The 17,704-nt window shown below is 36.2% G+C and overlaps 1 protein-coding gene across 1 annotated transcript in view; it reads right to left on the bottom strand.

Annotated features, from left to right (window-relative positions):
* The window catches only part of LOC143235711 (polycomb complex protein BMI-1-A-like), a 55,320-nt gene that overhangs the window by 12,166 nt on the left and 25,450 nt on the right, over positions 1–17,704 (bottom strand). Inside the window, exons 5-7 of the mRNA XM_076473922.1 lie at positions 15,610–15,712; positions 13,846–13,906; positions 12,545–12,643 (exon numbers count right to left, since the gene is read on the bottom strand). Coding sequence (XP_076330037.1) covers positions 12,545–12,643; positions 13,846–13,906; positions 15,610–15,712 — 263 coding nt within the window. The remainder of the gene's footprint in view (positions 1–12,544; positions 12,644–13,845; positions 13,907–15,609; positions 15,713–17,704) is intronic.

Below are 17,704 nucleotides of genomic sequence, written 5' to 3'. Positions count from 1 at the left end.
AGCATTATAAGGTTGTTTGTACACAAGTACACACACAGAAATCCTTGGCGGTTACCAGTGTATCTTATTAAAATAAAACTGAAATTAAATATACAAGTTATGTCACGTTAAGGAACACTTGTGAGTTGACACGAAAAGTTGTGTCGCTCTTAACATAAAGTAACATTTTTCTGTTCCCAAGTTCTGTCATCTAGAACATGTGTGTGTGTTTTTTCTTATAGCAAAGCCACATTGGACTATCTGTTGAGTCCACCTAGAGAAATCGAACCCCTAATTTTAACGTTGTAAATCCGCAGACTTAGCACTGTACCAGCGAGGGGTACAATCTAGAACATCCAAGTCTTTAATCGATATACACTCTGTGCAATGTAACATTTTTGTGTTCTCTCTTACTACAAACAACAGTTCTTAATTGACACGTACATAACAAGACAGACGTACACTTGCAAGTTTTCACTAGCAACTTTTCGTAATCTATGACCACCATTTTTAACATTTCTATGTGTACCCATACACATCATTGGTGATCTATTATGCATCTTTATTACACGTAGAATATATCTAGATGTCTACAAGAGACATCAAATCGTGCAACATAATATATCAGTACTGTGATACATCACGAACAGTTTTCCAGTTCAATAGTGAATTCATCTCAGATCACGTTATGATATTCAACTACATCCTACGCATGCGCAATGATGGGAAACTTCTGTGACCATTACTAACGAAATCACAGATATCGATCAACGCCTAGAAAACAACCGGAGTGTCGACAGCTCGCGTTCATCCTCCCCGGCGAGGTTTCCACTACACCACTGCTTGGACAACCAAGGTCGTTTAACCTGACGTCAGTTGGCTGACAAGGGCGATACCACTACACGGGAAGAGGGAGGGAAACATGTTTTCTTATAGCCACTGACACAAACTACCACGATTGGAAGTCAGCTGTGAGAAACAAACCTTTATATGCACTAGCAGTTTTCTCTACGTGCAGGTAACGCAGCGCGTTGTCATCCAGCCACGTGACCACAGAAATTTCTGAGATACAACAGGAGTGTTTTACCACAAATCGAGTTGAAAAAAAAAAGAAAAATATACCAATAAAAACATTAATAAGACCCGGTTTCTAGATAAACCAGTCTGCTTTTTATGTAACTGTGGGGCAGTGTTTATTAAGTAAATAATTATCACGGAAGTTTGTCCAAGCATAAAAATTACTGTCCTATCATAAAAATGTAATTAGCAGCTTAATCTACATTAAAAATCAACTAAGGTTTAAAAAAGAAATATTTGAGGCAAACTAGCAGTAAACTAGGGAACATCACATGCAACAAACCTAAAAGAAACCCACAGCCAATAGAGACAAAGCAACAAAGATTATGCGTGTACACGTATATGGTTTATCGTAGTTCACCACATACATGATATTGTAATTTAATAATTTTAGTCGCACATGATGAGACAAATATCCCGAAGATTCCTCATTGTAAGGACTCTCAGTTACCAAGTTAGAGGATTCATTTTCTGATAGCTTTAGCCCTCATCCCTCCCGCTTCCCACAAAAAAAAAAGATAAAATTTTTGATAAGCGCTAATATATTTTTATCTCAAATCATGATAAAAGGGTATATAATATATTCATATATCCTCTCACAGAGTGAAGTTTTGTAACTATAAATACTCGTTTAATAAGTTGCTAGCTGCAATATTCTTCACGTGGCCGAGTTTATTTGTGCTAATAAAAAAAACGATATGTAAGAACCTTCCGCACATTCTAAATCTTCATTTCTAATTTCTTTTTGATGTTTCATTCAAGAACGTAGAGGAAAAGTTAAATGACAGTATTTTCATCTCAATGCTAGGTCATGTGGTGTCACTCGCGCATGCATGAAATATCCTATATATTTATAATTCATTGTTAAAATGTCCATCCCGACTTCTCGTACTTAATGCAGTATCTTTGTCTATTGTAGGCATCCACCGACCATGGATCTTAAATAATCCTTCTAGATGAAACTGCGCGTGTGCAGTACAAAATATTGTTTTAAAAACATATTGGAAATTTCTTTTCCCCCCTTTTTGGCTGCAACAGAATACGTTTCTCACATCTTAAACGTGCTTACGCTAATAAAATAAACAAAGTAAACATAAAGGAAGGGTCACGTGCCTACCAAGAGCGTTTCCACCCTTACACGTTCAGGTGTTTCACGTAAATACGTGTAGATCAAGTGTAGTGTAAAACTGTAACGTAAGACGTGACGTGACTCTCAGTCGATCTCGAAGGAAAGCTCTACTTCGTAGCGTTAAATTTTGTTATTGAATTTTGCGCAGAGCTACACGAGGGCTATTTGCGTTAGCCGTCCCTAAATTAGTAGTGTAAGACTAGAGGGAAGGCAGCTAGTAATCACCACCCACCGCCAACTCTTGAGCTACCCTTTTACGAATGAATAGTGGAATTGACCGAAAAGTTATAATACCCCCACGGATGAAATTTCGAGCACGTTTGGTGTGACAGGGATTCGAACCTGCGACCCTTGGATGACCAGTCGAGCATCTTAACCGCTTGGCCATATCGGTTCGAAAAAAGTATCTTCCAAGCTACAGCTTGGAGTCCACAGTTGTAATCGGATATTCAGTGACCAGTTTGTTTGTTCTAGATAACTTGGCTCTGGGAAGAAATACGGGTGAAGCAGCATTCTTTCGTTATCTTTAAAGAAAATTAAACAAAATCATCAAAGAAAACAACCTTCAATCTGTCAATCAAAGAAGGAAACGATACTGTTAAATGTTCTTTACCTAAACGATTTATATATATTTAAACTATATATTACTGACAGAATATGCGAATGATGCGTTGGTATTTCATTTTTATTGATTATTTCGAGAGTTAGCTCAATAGCTAAAAGATAATTGTAAACAAAAAAAAAATCCATTCATTCGATTACCGCTAATTAATTGTTAATGTATGCAACCTCGTGCGAGATATGGCATTATAATCACTTGAGAATATGGAATGATAAATGTATATAAATACATTTTTAAATTCGAAATTACAAAACTATAAACAAGTAATTTACAAAAAATAATGTAAACCTGTTACACCGGGTGGCTGTGGCGGCGTTACATGCGACGGTGAATCCCACTATTCAAGAGTTAATGGTGGGTGGTGATAACAAGCAGCATTCCATCTAGTCATAGACTGCTAAAGTAGGGACGGCTAGCGCAGTTAACTCTCGTGTAGCTTTGCGCGAAATTTCAAAACAAACTTGTGCAAAATTTGTAACTATGAATACATGTTTATTGCAACACAGTCACAGGTGACAATCCTAACCAGTATAGAAACCAGTATGGTACAGAAGTAAACTAAAACAGTAGTCGATGGTATTGTTAGAACGTACTTGCTTTTCTGGTAAATAACCTAAATAGGCTTAACAGTTCATTTCACTTTAATGTTGGCTCATTACCAAGAACTCGCTAATTGTTTTACAACAGGGGTTGGAACCATCGTCACTGACCGTGTCAGATTCACACGGATTGAATGGGGTAGGTGTTCGTCTGCGGAATGTCTCTCGAAACCCCTTCTTCCATATTTTCGACTTCCCCATGCAAGTACGGACCATTAAATCATTAAAACAGTAATGGCGTTTGTGCGAGTAGGGAGTTTTATTGGTTGGACCAAGAAAATCGGTGACTGTTACAATTCCTAAATAATGATGTGTAGTTTAGTCTATTCGAAGTTGAACATATTTGCCATCAAAAACTCGCATTTCCATTTACATGATAGCAATATAACGTGTTTTTTTTTTTTCAGAAAAAACTCATTTACATGTAATTGACAAGTAATGTTGTACACTGTACAAAGTGGTTACTATACGGATACTTCGCGTATGCATGGTTTATTGATTAAAATTACGTATACAAGCAAATAAACAAACAAAAAATCAGCTGTACACTTTGGAAATAAGATATCTAAAGAGCTGTGTCAACGAATAGGAATTCTAAAGTGATTTCTGTGTTTCCATTACTCATTGACCCAACTTTAACGGGTTAGTGGACACGCCAATATTTGAAAAACGTATCATAGATAGTGGAAGCACACACCAGTTCCATCTGACTTGTGATCTTGTCTAATAAGTCATTGTAACCAGATCTGCATGTGTTACAGATTCTCGTGATCCAGGCTAATAAGACATTGTAAAAAGTTACCTACGTATTGCTCCTAATATTTAATTTTATAAGACAGTGTATGTGATCAGTCAATACTGTGCTCAAGTTTCTCCAACTGCACTTGGTTCTTCAGTACAATTAACTCTGCGAGGAAACAAGCCGGTAAACATTTCGTGTAACCTGATCAAATAAATTAGTGTAATCTTGTCGAATAACTCTATGTAATCAGTTTTGTCTGTGTTATATGTTCTTTTAATCTTTTCAAATAACAATGCAACCACTTCTGTCCGTCGTAAACCTTCCCGTAATGCAGTAAAATAAGTAACTGTAATTGTTTTTGTAGGTGTTAATGCTTCTTGTAATGTATTCAAGTGAGTCACTGTACTATGGTTGCAAAATATTAAACCTTGAGATACAGGCGTACCATGATATTAAGTGAGTGTGACATACCCAGTCTTAAACCTTGAGATACAGGCCTACTATAATATTAAGGAAGTGTGGCAAACCCAGTCTTAAACCTTCAGATACAGGCGTACCATAATATTAAGGAAGTGTGGCACACCCAGTCTTAAACCTTCAGATACAGGCCTATTATAATATTAAGGAAGTGTCACATACCCAGTCTTAAACCTTGAGACACAGGCGTACTATAACACTATGTATTTGATGAATCATGTTACGCTCCTATTTGGTGGCACTTCTTTAACAAATATAAATCAATATATGGGCCAAAAATAAAGAGTGATCAGAAGTGTTGCTCTTATAGGAAAGGTAACTATTTTTTTCCTCGAGATTAATCAACAACAACAAAAAGACGATGTTAGGGAAAGAACAACAATTTTCTAAAATTTTATTTATGGTAACACGTCCTAATAATTCGTCTTTGATATAACGTTTTGACAATGTTGCGATGAATTGGTAAAATGACTGCTGATAATTATTTGCCTATTAAATTCACAGTGACTTCTAAAGCTTTAACTTCCATTCAAAGTTAAAATGTTTTGAAAAATGACTTTGAGAAGCAGAAGAAATCCATATCAATCTCTTAAAACAGTGGTTCCCAATCTCTTCTAGTCTGAGGGTCACTTGATGGCCTTCCCAACCTACACAAAATGCTTTAACATGTGATTCATCAGTTTCAAAAAACAATTACAAGTGAACCTTAATAATATCTATGAAGTGCTTTTTCCATTAAATTGGATGTTTGTAATTTATCGCGACCTTTTCCTAAAAATTTATATGTATTATAATTAGACCATTAACAATTTATTATGTTTGGGTTAAATTTATAGATTGATGAGCAATTAGATACACACTTAGTTTTATCTAAGGTTATCTTATTTTCATTTTAAAATACAAAGCAATCCTGTACTTTAATTAATTAAACATAACTGTTATTGCTTTGTTCTTTATTATAATTCAAATTAATTCAGCATCTTTGTCTTTTCGGCCCATCTTTGGTGCCCCAGCTAACACTTTGGGAAACTGTCATAAAACATGTCGCTCCTAAAACTGAGCAGAACATGAAATATTTTATGAATAACTCAATGCAAGTTTGTTTCGCAAAAACATAATTCTAAAAAATAACAAAGAAGTTGGCAACTCCCACTGCGGGGCTTGCTGCAAAATTACACGCCTCACTTTGGGGGAATGGGTGCATTATTAGTGTAACAGTCAAAAACAACTAGTTGATCAGAGTAGTCCAAGAGTTGGAGTTTCCTTCCATCTAGTCTGTCAGTTCAGTACGAGAAAATCCGAAACAAATAAACAATTTGCGTAGCTTTCTGACAGTCCATATAAATATTGTTGTCAAAACCTTGATTTTATTTAGAACGTTATTAAAATTAAACGAATATAAGTATTATATCGTGTACCAAAAAACAAGGCTGACTTTAGGATTATATTGAGTGAGTGTGCAGGATCTGGGATCTATCGAAAGTAGTTTGATTTTCGGACGCATTTTGCACGAACAGCAGGTGAAACTTATTTGTTTATTTCTAGCTACAAATGTGTACCATTAGTACGAACAATTTCACTGATGAGTTGGCTTTTCTTTAAGACTCATACACAAAATTGCGTGCATTGGAAACAAACTGGCCAAATTCACACAAATAAGAAAACTTCTCGGCTATAGTTATTTGTCGGGAAAAGACCCAAATTTAAAAAAAACACCCGGTAGGTTAGTGGTAAGTTTACGAACTTATAAACGCTAAAATCCGGGATTTGATTCTCCATAATGGACAGAGCGCAAACAGCCCACTGTTTATAGATTTGCGCCAAACAACAATTCATTTTTTTTCGTTAACCAGAGCCCAAAGTGTATAAGTTTGTTTGTTTGTTACAGAAGGTAGCTAATAAAAAAAAGCCCACTGATCGAATGGTGAAGCTTTGCTGTCACTGTTATATGGTGTGTGTTTTATGGCAAAGGATTCACAATCTGTACAAGCTAATCACTATGCCATACGTGACCCCAAATTGAATAAGCGATAGAAAGTTAATTATTAGCTGCAGTGTTGACATATGCATCACTTTGAAACTTGGGGCTGTTTGGTTTGTTTACGTGTTTTTTTCTTTGTTTTTGTTTTAAACTTTTCAAAAGACTAAAGGACAGATCAATCGTTCTAGATATATATAAATGCAAGCTACGTAGAAACTGGCATATTAGGATGTATGCAGCTGCGCTATTCTGCGCAAATTGACGAAGAAAACAATAATATAAAAATGAATGAAACAGAAGAAAGAAAGATCCACTTTCTAGCAGCTGCTGTTCACGAAAGCAAACTGCCACGTGGCACAAAAGTGGATAATTTAACTATTTACTGGATTAACTGTATGAGTTAATCCAGTTTATAAAGAATATCTCTATAACCCTGGTAATTATATATACACATATACATATGTGCCTCATACAGCGTTTCCCTAAATATAGGGCGACCACCAGAGGGCAGAAAATGAGCGATTAGGGTAGAAGCAATAGCATATGTTTTCGTTAACTAAAAGAATGAGTAATTAGTAGAACACATATCATTTTAATTTGTATCCGTGTGTTATATCTTGTCACTTAACTCACTGTTTCACTGATTTAAATGAAAACAACAACAGAGGGAGGGCGCAAGAGCCCTTATTTATTTACTAAAGGGGTATGTGTGATTAAAGATTGGGAAACGCTGCCATAATGACTTTCGAACATGACAGTGTGACAATAATCTGTTCATTTAGTGTGCAACGGATTTTATGACGTGATCTCTTTTCAAGTCTCGTTTCAAACATCATTCGTAGAACAGCAGTACGTCTACGGATTTACAGCACTAACATCAGGGGATCGATTCCCCTGTGGGTACAGTAGTTAGCTCAATGAGGCTTTGCTATAAACACACACACCACGAACTAACAAATAATATTACTTTCTGCATCTGTGCTATGAGAAATTTATAAGCGAAAGAACTTTACTGTTGAGTCACGTGCTGCCTAGTGGTCAGCGTGCCGGACTTTAGGATCGGAGGTTCCAAGTTTCGCGTCCTGTTACCGACGAAAAATATATAATAATTTGCGCCCCATGCTTCGGGACTGTGGAAGCGTTATAAAAGTGATGATCACTTACGCATTCCAAAAGTTCTATTCTAACTGGTAGCTAGCTCAGTGGTAATCTTGAGTGTTCCACAACACTAAAATCAAGGATTCGACCCGAAAACCCACTGTGTAGTTCTCTGTTTAACAACAAACGAACAATATGCACACATCATCCACTATCTTTATATACGGTAATAACAATATATTTGCTAATGTGTTTCTCTGCTTTGGTCTATTTTAATGTACAATCGTCATAAGCTTCTGACACTAACAATGGCACTACTTCTGCAAGTCCTATTCTTACTGTATCAACCTACGACTTTATACATTGTCATGAAATATTACATGACGAAATGTTTTGGTTGTTGTTAAATACTAAGCTACACAATATTCTCTGTGTTCTGCCCACCATGGGTATCAAACCCCGAATTCGGGCACCATAAAACAGAATGGAATATATATATACGCATAACAATATTAACCCTAATATGGAGTCTTATCCATAACAATTCAACCTCTCTGTCAATAAGATTTAGAAGTGAATCCCAATTATCTCGGACTTCCCTGGAGACTGCAGCAGATTAGTGGCCGAAATTGAAGATAAAACTAGTTAGCACTTAGAAAGAACAAATGTAACCGTTCAATAGATTACCAAGCATGAACAGCGATTAATATCCAACTGCCAAAACTTTGCCATAAGTATCCAAAAATATCAGTTTTACAATAAAATATCTTACACCAAAGAAAGCAAATACACGGTAAATACATAATGAATTTTCTCCTGTTTTCTGTGCGATCCATCATAGTAAGCGTTGAATTACGTATGGAATTGCAAACAGCTGAACCGAGATGGAACGATAAGCGAATGCACATCATAAGGTTAAGACTGTAAGCAGGACGGGAGAGACTGGTCCATTCGAACTTCTCAATTGCACGTTGTCAAAACGAATTTCAGTCGCTGTTGTTATATTTTACCGCACGCACTTGTCGTGAAGACACACAACTTATAATGCTGATATCAACAGATGGTTTACGGATCTATTAACATGTAGGAAAACTCCTCGTCTTTACGAACATCCGTTGCAACTACTGAGTTTATAGTTTTATTTTAGTGTCTCTGTTCTGTACTCATTTTTTTTCTTCTTGAGCTATCAAGAAGATAGGGTAACTACTTCTGTGGAATGTACCTACTGATTTACACTACATCTTCAACTCATAAGATTAGGTAATACGTGCACCTATATACGGGAAAAAATAAAAATATTTCTCTTCAAACGTATTTCGTAATTAACTTATATTTGTCGGCGATATTTGTGGAATATTACCGAGTGATAAAGTAGCTCTATATTCATTTGCATGCGAGACGTTTGTAGTATCATAAAGCACGTTTTATCAACTAACAAGAATATTTTGTTCATTGCTATTCTTAAAACCGATTGCATTTTTACATACAGAAACGAGTACAAGGAAATAACGCTCAAAAACGTCTTTTACTGATTGAAAGACTACGGGCATTGAGCACAGGTTGTTTGCACATAAAGCTACACAACATATGGTGAACGTCTTAACTCCAACAACAGCAAATAAGGTGTAATCATAGGCGAGATGCAGCTAAGCCTACTACGTCACTATCCCTCGTGAATAACACACGTGCTCGTGCAATATAAGGGAAGTTAATTTTCTGTGTCAAGCGTGTTTGGGTATTCCAAATTCCGAACATGCAAACAAGAAACCTTTGCACTTCTGTTTCATAGGGTGCAGGTTTCATTAAAGAAATAATAAATACAAATTGCGTAAAAATATTACTGCTTTTTTTGTAATGTGCCATTTGCAGAAAAACATCGAAGTACAATCTAATACAAAAAATAAGTGAAACAACCGCCTTGTTTAAGAAACTTTATATGATATAGCCTTAACTAGTTTTTAACGTTTCGTCGAAACGTTCACTCCCTAAATAAGAAGCACGTATATATCGAAGGAGAATCTTTACTAACTGTAAAAGTATAAATGTGACCTTCAAACTTCTATATCTACATTTTCGCCATTTTCAATAACAGTAATTAACAAGATATTGACAGCTGTTAAAAGCTGCATTCCGACAAGGTCGATTGTACCAAGATATATGCCCGAGTTTCTAATGGTTGTCATAGTTGCGTTCCGACAAGTTTGACTGTGCCAAGATAATTTTGATTCTAAATAAACAATAAGCCGATAAATATGATGTTTAATTAATTAAATGATGCAGTACATCCAAAGATGTTACTGTTTTTCAGTCAACGTGGTTAAGGTTTGGGGACATCAAATGCTTAAACTCATATCAAGGGAGCCTCAGACTAAAAGTGCTAAACTACAAGTGTAACAACCAACATGTTCAACAAATCAAGTCGTCATGTAGCTTATAAAGACCAAACAATAATACATGTGAATGTCACAAGTTGTAACAACCGACATGCTCAACAAATTAAGTCGTCATGTAACTTATAAAGACCAAACAATAATACATGTGAATGTCACAGGGTATAACAACTGACATGTTCAACAAATCAAGTCGTCATGTAGCTTAAAAAGACCAAACAATAATACATGTGAATGTCACAGGGTATAACAACTGACATGTTCAACAAATCAAGTCGTCATGTAGCTTAAAAAGACCAAACAATAATACATGTGAATGTCACAGGGTATAACAACTGACATGTTCAACAAATCAAGTCGTCATGTAGCTTAAAAAGACCAAACAATAATACATGTGAATGTCACAAGTTGTAACAAATAACATGTTCAACAAACCAAGTCGCCATGTAACTTATAAAGACCAAACAATAATACATGTGAATGTCACAGGGTATAACAACCGACAAGTTCAACGAATTAAGTCGTCATGTAATTTATAAAGATCTGAATGTCACAGAGTATAACAACTGATAGGTTTCGTTAATCAATCGTCTCGAAGGATTCAGAGACCGAACTTAACTTACAATACAGCATGGGGTCTCATGGTGTGTAAAGTCCGGCATTTTCCGCTGAGCGAGTTGTCTTATAACTACACTTAACTAAGTTTTCTCATAAGAAGTAAAACAAAAAAGAAGAACCGCCAAATTCTATGGGTGTGCTGAAATGTAACAATAGTATAACTAACGCATCTCACTGAGTTTCAGTGTAACAATAGTATAACTAACGCATCTCACTGAGTTTCAGTGTAACAATAGTATAACTAACGCATCTCACTGAGTTTCAGTTAGCTTTTTTTTTAAACTTTTTCTCAGGCCATAGACATACATTCTAAGAAAAACTGCGTTTTGTGTTGAAAGTATAAATTATTTATAACATGAGAACTGGATGCAGTTGCTATTCGACACACCTGCCTAAACTTTCTTCTATGTTTTGAGACCCTGGCATGGCCAGATGGTTGGGGCGCTTTATTCGCAATCTGAGGGTCGCGGGTTCGAATCCCCGCCCCACCAAACATTCTCTTCCTTTTGGTCGCAAGGGCGTTATAATATTTCGGTCAGTCTTTGGTAAAAGAGGAGCCCAGGAGTTGGCGGCGAGTGTTGACGACTAACTAACTGCCTTACCTCTAGTCTTTCACTGGTGCATTAGGGACAGCTAGAGCAGATAGCCCTAGTGTAACTTTGCGCGAAATGCATAACAAATCATACTATTGCAGTGTTAACAACCAGTCTTTGCCATTTTTTCTGACTGTGGTTAAACGTAATTAAACTTAATAAATTCAAATCTGGCCTAGGATCAGGTTCTCTGTGGCTCTCGTGTAAAGACCTATAATGAGACCTCTTAAACGTTCATTCAATTTTACAGGAAGTGTAAATGGAACAACATATAAACAAACTTAAAACTCCACAAAAATAACAGTTTTATATTAAATAACAAAACATTAATGCTGAAAAGTTTGGGGTCTCTTACGACTGAGAGCCCCTGGTGCAATATGTCAACCACACTACATTTGTTATAGTCAGTGCGAACAAGACCTTTTCATCAATAGATAGTGTTCAGCAGGCCCGCTGTGATAAGACAGAAACAACAGTGTTTGAGAAGCTATTCATACCATTGATTTCAAGAACAACTCTTATAGTGTGAACTATGTTATGGATTAATAACCCAATATTATTGTTCTTATTTATTTTACCATTGATTATTTATTACTGTTGTATTTTAATCAACTTTACAATCATTCACAAGATCTGTCGAACCAGCGGTGTGGAGTCAAATAATCTCAGAGTCAACTGTAGAAAAACTACATCAGTAATTCTAATAACTGTCTGTTATCAATACGGAATACAGGAACTGTTTGCTGCCAACATAATATACAACTGAGTTACATAAAGTAGCAGTCATGCTTATTTCTGCGATGTAGTAGATGTATAAATTATAGGTGTTTGTTTATGGAATTTCGCACAAAGCTACACGAGGGTCATCTGCGCTAACTGTCCTTAATTCAACAATGTATGACTAGGAGAAAGGTAGCTAGTTATCACCACCCATTGACAACTCATAGGCTACTCTTTTACCAACGAATAGTAGCATTGACTGTGATATATAACGCCCCCACGTTTGGTGTGACGGGGATTCGAACCGACCCTCGGATGACGAGTCGAGCACCCTAGCCATTTGGCCATGGCGGGGCTGTAATACTGCTGTGACGGATTGTTTTATCTGTGTACATATGAGAAACACATTCCTCGAAAACTGACCAAAACTAAGTGATTTACTATATAGTCCTATCCGATATTTTTTGTTTGAAACATACAATTCAGTTCTTTAAGATACAGATGGATGAGAGTGCTTACCACATAGGATTGACTAAGGCCGTACTTCATGTTGATAAACTTTTTAAGATGTGCTACTGTTACAGCTGCCGGACACTGAAGGTAACGACGCTTGGCATCCTAGAGTGTTACAAATGAGTGTTTCGTCAGGTTTAAGTGCTCAAGTCATATAATTATATATATTTGTAGTTAACAAACGAAGTTACGAAATAAGATAAACTGAACTACAAAGAAATATCTAAATGTCACTTCTAATTCTAATGTGCTTCACAACAGAATGTATCTGGGTCTTAGCGAAATTAGAGTAACTTTTAACATCGTTGTGAGCTTTGTCCGATTTTTAATTAAAAATGATCTGTTATGATAACTTTCATTTAAGATACCTTATTATATTCGTGATGTTAGGAAAACACATAGTTTAATAAAAAACATAGGGTAAAAATATAAAAAAAATCCTATAATTCGAGCGCTTTCGAAAGGTTGGTCTTTCTTCATCAGGGGAAACACTGGGAATTCTCTGGAGAAGAATGGATCGTCTTCAATAGCTCTCGTGTTGTAGGGTTTTGTATTTTCATCTTATTTTGACATGTTATATTAACCATTGTTAAGAAGAAAACGTCATCGGATCGAAGTTCTATTACTGGTGGCCACTTTGTTAGCCCGCCACAGATCTGTAATTTAGTTTAATAAGATAATACGTTATATTCGGGTGATATAAATACGACAAGATGCCGGAAGATGTCTGTTTTAATGGTGTAGCCCAAGGGTCAAAGTGTTTGCTCTGCAACAGGACAACAGATATTCCATCAGAATTTAAATGATTCCAGTTATTATAGAAAATGTTGGAATGAGTCTTACAAGATACGTCACACGATCCTGAAGTCTCATTTCTACCAGTCTACCTTCTAACTACCACAGAAACCAGGCCTTCCTGTTCGCATTTCAGATAAGCATTTTACGAATTGGTTACCGATTGAAATGTGACAGGTTTGGTAATGCTGGTCCGCATAGTATTCTCCCTCGCTTAGTTACCAGTGGTTGAAAGCTACGGTTTCTTTTAGTGGCCGTTGCATTCCTGTTCGATTGGTTGTGATGAACGACGTCTCTGAACAGCCGTTCAAAGAAATGGTCTTTGTTAACGGCGCTCCTGTCAGACGAACACAACCACGATGCATCTTTGAAACGTGGAAAGTCCCTCGCTCTTACAAAATGTATCGTAATACAAACTATGACATTCAGGGCTGTACTTCTACTAATAAACTGGCTGCCACTAAATGTAAATCACATCTTAAAATAGAACTTATGTAAATGTTATATCTTACCGTGTCGTCTTCAGATTCGGGTGTAATAGCAGAATGATCATTGGTGGGTAGCTGATTTTTCCTGGAAAGAAAAACAAATGCTATTATGTTCATTTTACTGTTTTTTCTATACACACTGTTGCCGAGAGTGTAAAATGGCACATTCAATTTATAAATAAATCTTAGTCCTACGCATACTTTTGTATGCACGTATATAACACAAACACTAAACGTACTAATAAAAGTAGTTCACACTTACAACAATAATTAAGAAAATTACACTATAAACATACTGTCTGAAAATTAAACTACAATCAGAATATTTATAAAAATTCAAACTCATTATTATTTTGTATAGTTTTCTATGCTTGCAGGAGTATAGAACCCATCTACAACGAAAACCACAAACAACTTCATATAAATGTTTTTTATTCTACCAAACGTTTCCGCTTACGCTTCTTTCAAGGGTCTGTAAACTATTTTGTAACATGTGACGTTCATACACCTTTGAAAATGGCGTAAGCTAACACGTGGTGGAATAAAACAACATCTCTCTGAAGTCGATTTTCTTCTTCCATGGCCAGGTGGTTAAGACACTCGACTCGTAATCTGAGGGTCGCGGGTTCGAATGCCCGCCCTACCAGACATGCTCGCCCTTTCGGCCGTGGGGTGTTCCAAAGTTACAACCAATCCCACTATTCGTCAATAAAAGAGTAGCCCAAGAGGTGGCGGTGGGTGGTGATAAGTAGCTGCTTTCCCTCTAGTCTTACATTGCGAAATTAGGGACGGCTAGCGCAAATAGCCCTCAGGTGGCTTTGCGTGAAATTCAAACCAACCTTCTTCCATGTAAAATCAAATTCATTTGATACTCACAGAGGAAATACTTTATGTATATAAATATGCATAAGTTTATAATTATTTTAAGGGTCTTATAGGTTCAGATTTCTTATAGATTTTATAGAAGGAATAAAATGGTCAAACTGAACGGCTTCATGTTGTTGTTTTGAATTAAGCACAAAGCTACACAATGGGCTATCTGTGCTCTGCCCACCACGGGTATCGAAACCCGGTTTTTAGCGTTGTAAGTCCGCAGACATAACGCTGAGCCACTGGGGAACAGCTTTGTGTACACTTTCCTCGTACGAGGCTCCTGAAATAGAAATAGATTATTTTTGCTTCAGTTTTTTTTTTATTCGTTTCGTATTAAATGAAAAGCTACACACAACGGGCTATCATTGCTGTTCGCACCATAAGGATTGGTTCCCGAATTTTAACGTTATAGTCCTCAAACTCACTAGCTGGGTCAATAGGAAATATAAACAAAATACACGTTTGTATGATAAAACGAAATTTTAACTTACTATTAATTACCAAATCGTAACATATCTTTAAAATACCCGCACATACTTGATAGTAGTGATTAAAAGTACAATCTTGTAATATTTCGAATTACTGGTACGTGCTTTTACACTAAAGTAATTCACGCTGTTGTTACTTAAGCATTAGAACATTAATGTATGTTTCACTGCTGTAGGATATATATACAGTTAGAGATTAAGTGTATCTCAAAATCTTACAGCTTTTATAAAATTATTTAATTTTGATTAACATTATTGTCAAGTAGGTTTTGATTTTGTTGTTTTTTTTCTGTGCAAGTCTAATTTTAAATTTTAATATTTATAGCAGAGAGATGCAAAACTGATACCACCAACGCGGATATCCCAACCATGATATTATATCACAGCGAATTAATTAGGTTTCATAACAATTTATTTTTCCACTTACCCATATCCGTATTCTAGAGATAAGCTAATGGAGTCGTCTGGGGTATAGATTACTCGTTGTTCTGTCAGCTCTCCGCGGTCTTCCTGACACGTCACATGTGCAGCTACGCAAAACAGAAAATCATTGTAAAGATAACATAAACGTCTTTAATTATATATATATATATATATTTTTAATCAACTAATTTTTTTACAAAATTGCATATAAGAATCGGACAATTTCAGGTTACTGATAAAGAATTTGACTTTGAAATATCTGTCACTGTTAAATGGTCATTAGTTATCTTCGGTATAAATCACAAACAACACATTTCAACATGACATTAAACCTGAAATGTCCCGCCGCTTAATGTGTCAAGGCCTAAGGTATGTCGATTCACGTGATCAACAATATTGTGGTCAACATAACTTAATCCATTTCTTTGCGATTTCTGTATTAATACAAACACAATTATCATGTCATGGATAATCTCCAGATTAATTACAACATTTTAACACTTTTCAATTGTTAAACATTCGAAGAAAATGTAGTTCAATGCCACACACTGCTCTGGTTATCCGTGATACAATGTTTCGTGAAGTCCTCCGCTAGTACAGCGTAAGTCTATGAATTTACAACGCTGAAATCAGGGGTTTGATTGCCCTCGGTGGACTCAGCAGGTAGCCCAATGTGGCTTTGCTATAAGAAAACACATACAAACACTTTTCGAGGAACTTCACAAACAACGCCACACGTACGTTGTCACAATTACATCTTAAAGTGTAACTGAATATTCCGAAACGTACGCAATTTCGTCCTTAAATAACGTTTGTATTAAAATGCTGCCAGATCACACCCTGTTTTGTTTTTTCTTGAACAAACACTGGATAAAATGCTCGAGTTCATCAATTAATTAGCGCAACTGCTCATCTTACCTTTTCATTATTTCACAAATGATGCCTGAGAGCACATAGAAATTAGTCAAACTTCCGTTGGTGTGTGGAACAAAAGAAGAGCTCCTTAGAATGTGTTTTACAGATGAACTTCCTTAAGACCATTTCTATATTGAGAATCCATCTTTTTTACTTAGATTTTCCTAAACTATATTTGTTTTTACTGTATACATTAGGGTGCGTCAAAAAACAAAAAGTTGTGACACTCAGTCGCTCGCTTATAATTTGATTCCATTCAATGAAAAAAATATGCTAGCGTAAAAATCAATCCCAATACATTAATATTTAGGGGTTGCGCAATGCGCACAAAATAACAATGTGCTTCCGGAACCAAACGAAAAGTTGGCATTAGTGAAAGGCTAGCTTCGGCTTTAGACAGAACCCAGATCAGTGACCGAAAAGCCGCGCAAATTTTGCTTCCTTTTGCAGCTCATATTGGACATAATATCGAGGATCTTGCCATTAGCCAAAGTTTCATACGGAAGAAACGAATTACTAACCGTACTCTTCTAGCAGCTGAATTGAAGGAAAGTTTTTCTCCAAACGTTCCTTTGACATTACATTGGGATGGTAAGCTGATGCCTGACTTGGTTGGCAGAGAGAAGATCGAACGTTTGGCAATTTTAGTTTCAGGTGAAGGTGTAGAGAAGATTCTTTCAGTGCCCAAGATTGATAGTGGAGATGCACATTCAGTAGCTTCTGAGATCGAATCAGTTTTAGTAGAATGGAATATAAAAGACAGAATTAAATCGCTTTTCTTTGACACCATGGCGACTAATACAGGATCCAAATCTGGCGTCTGTCTGAGGATTGAAATGTTACTTGAACATCTTGCACCTTGCCTGTAGACATCACATTTTGGAGATTCTTCTGAGCGTTGTATTCTCTACTCTCGTGATAGAGACATCAAAAAGTCCAGATATTACTTTTTTTTAAACTTTAGAGATTGTTGCCCTAAAATTAATAAAACTAAGTACATAACAGCAGTAGAAGCAATGCCACTCCGAATACAGCCTTGGAAGGATGATATTATTCAATTTTGTCAGAATTTTCTTCAATCTCATCAACCACGGGACGATTATAAAGAGCTCTTGGAATTAGCTGTCATTTTTCTTGGATCTCTTCCACACGGACGTTCTTCAGTTTCTTTCCGTACTTCTGGT

The sequence above is a fragment of the Tachypleus tridentatus genome, chromosome 12 (assembly GCF_004210375.1).
Source record: "Tachypleus tridentatus isolate NWPU-2018 chromosome 12, ASM421037v1, whole genome shotgun sequence".
Taxonomy (NCBI): Eukaryota; Metazoa; Arthropoda; class Merostomata; order Xiphosura; family Limulidae; genus Tachypleus; species Tachypleus tridentatus.
This window is presented reverse-complemented; position numbering and strand designations above follow the sequence as displayed.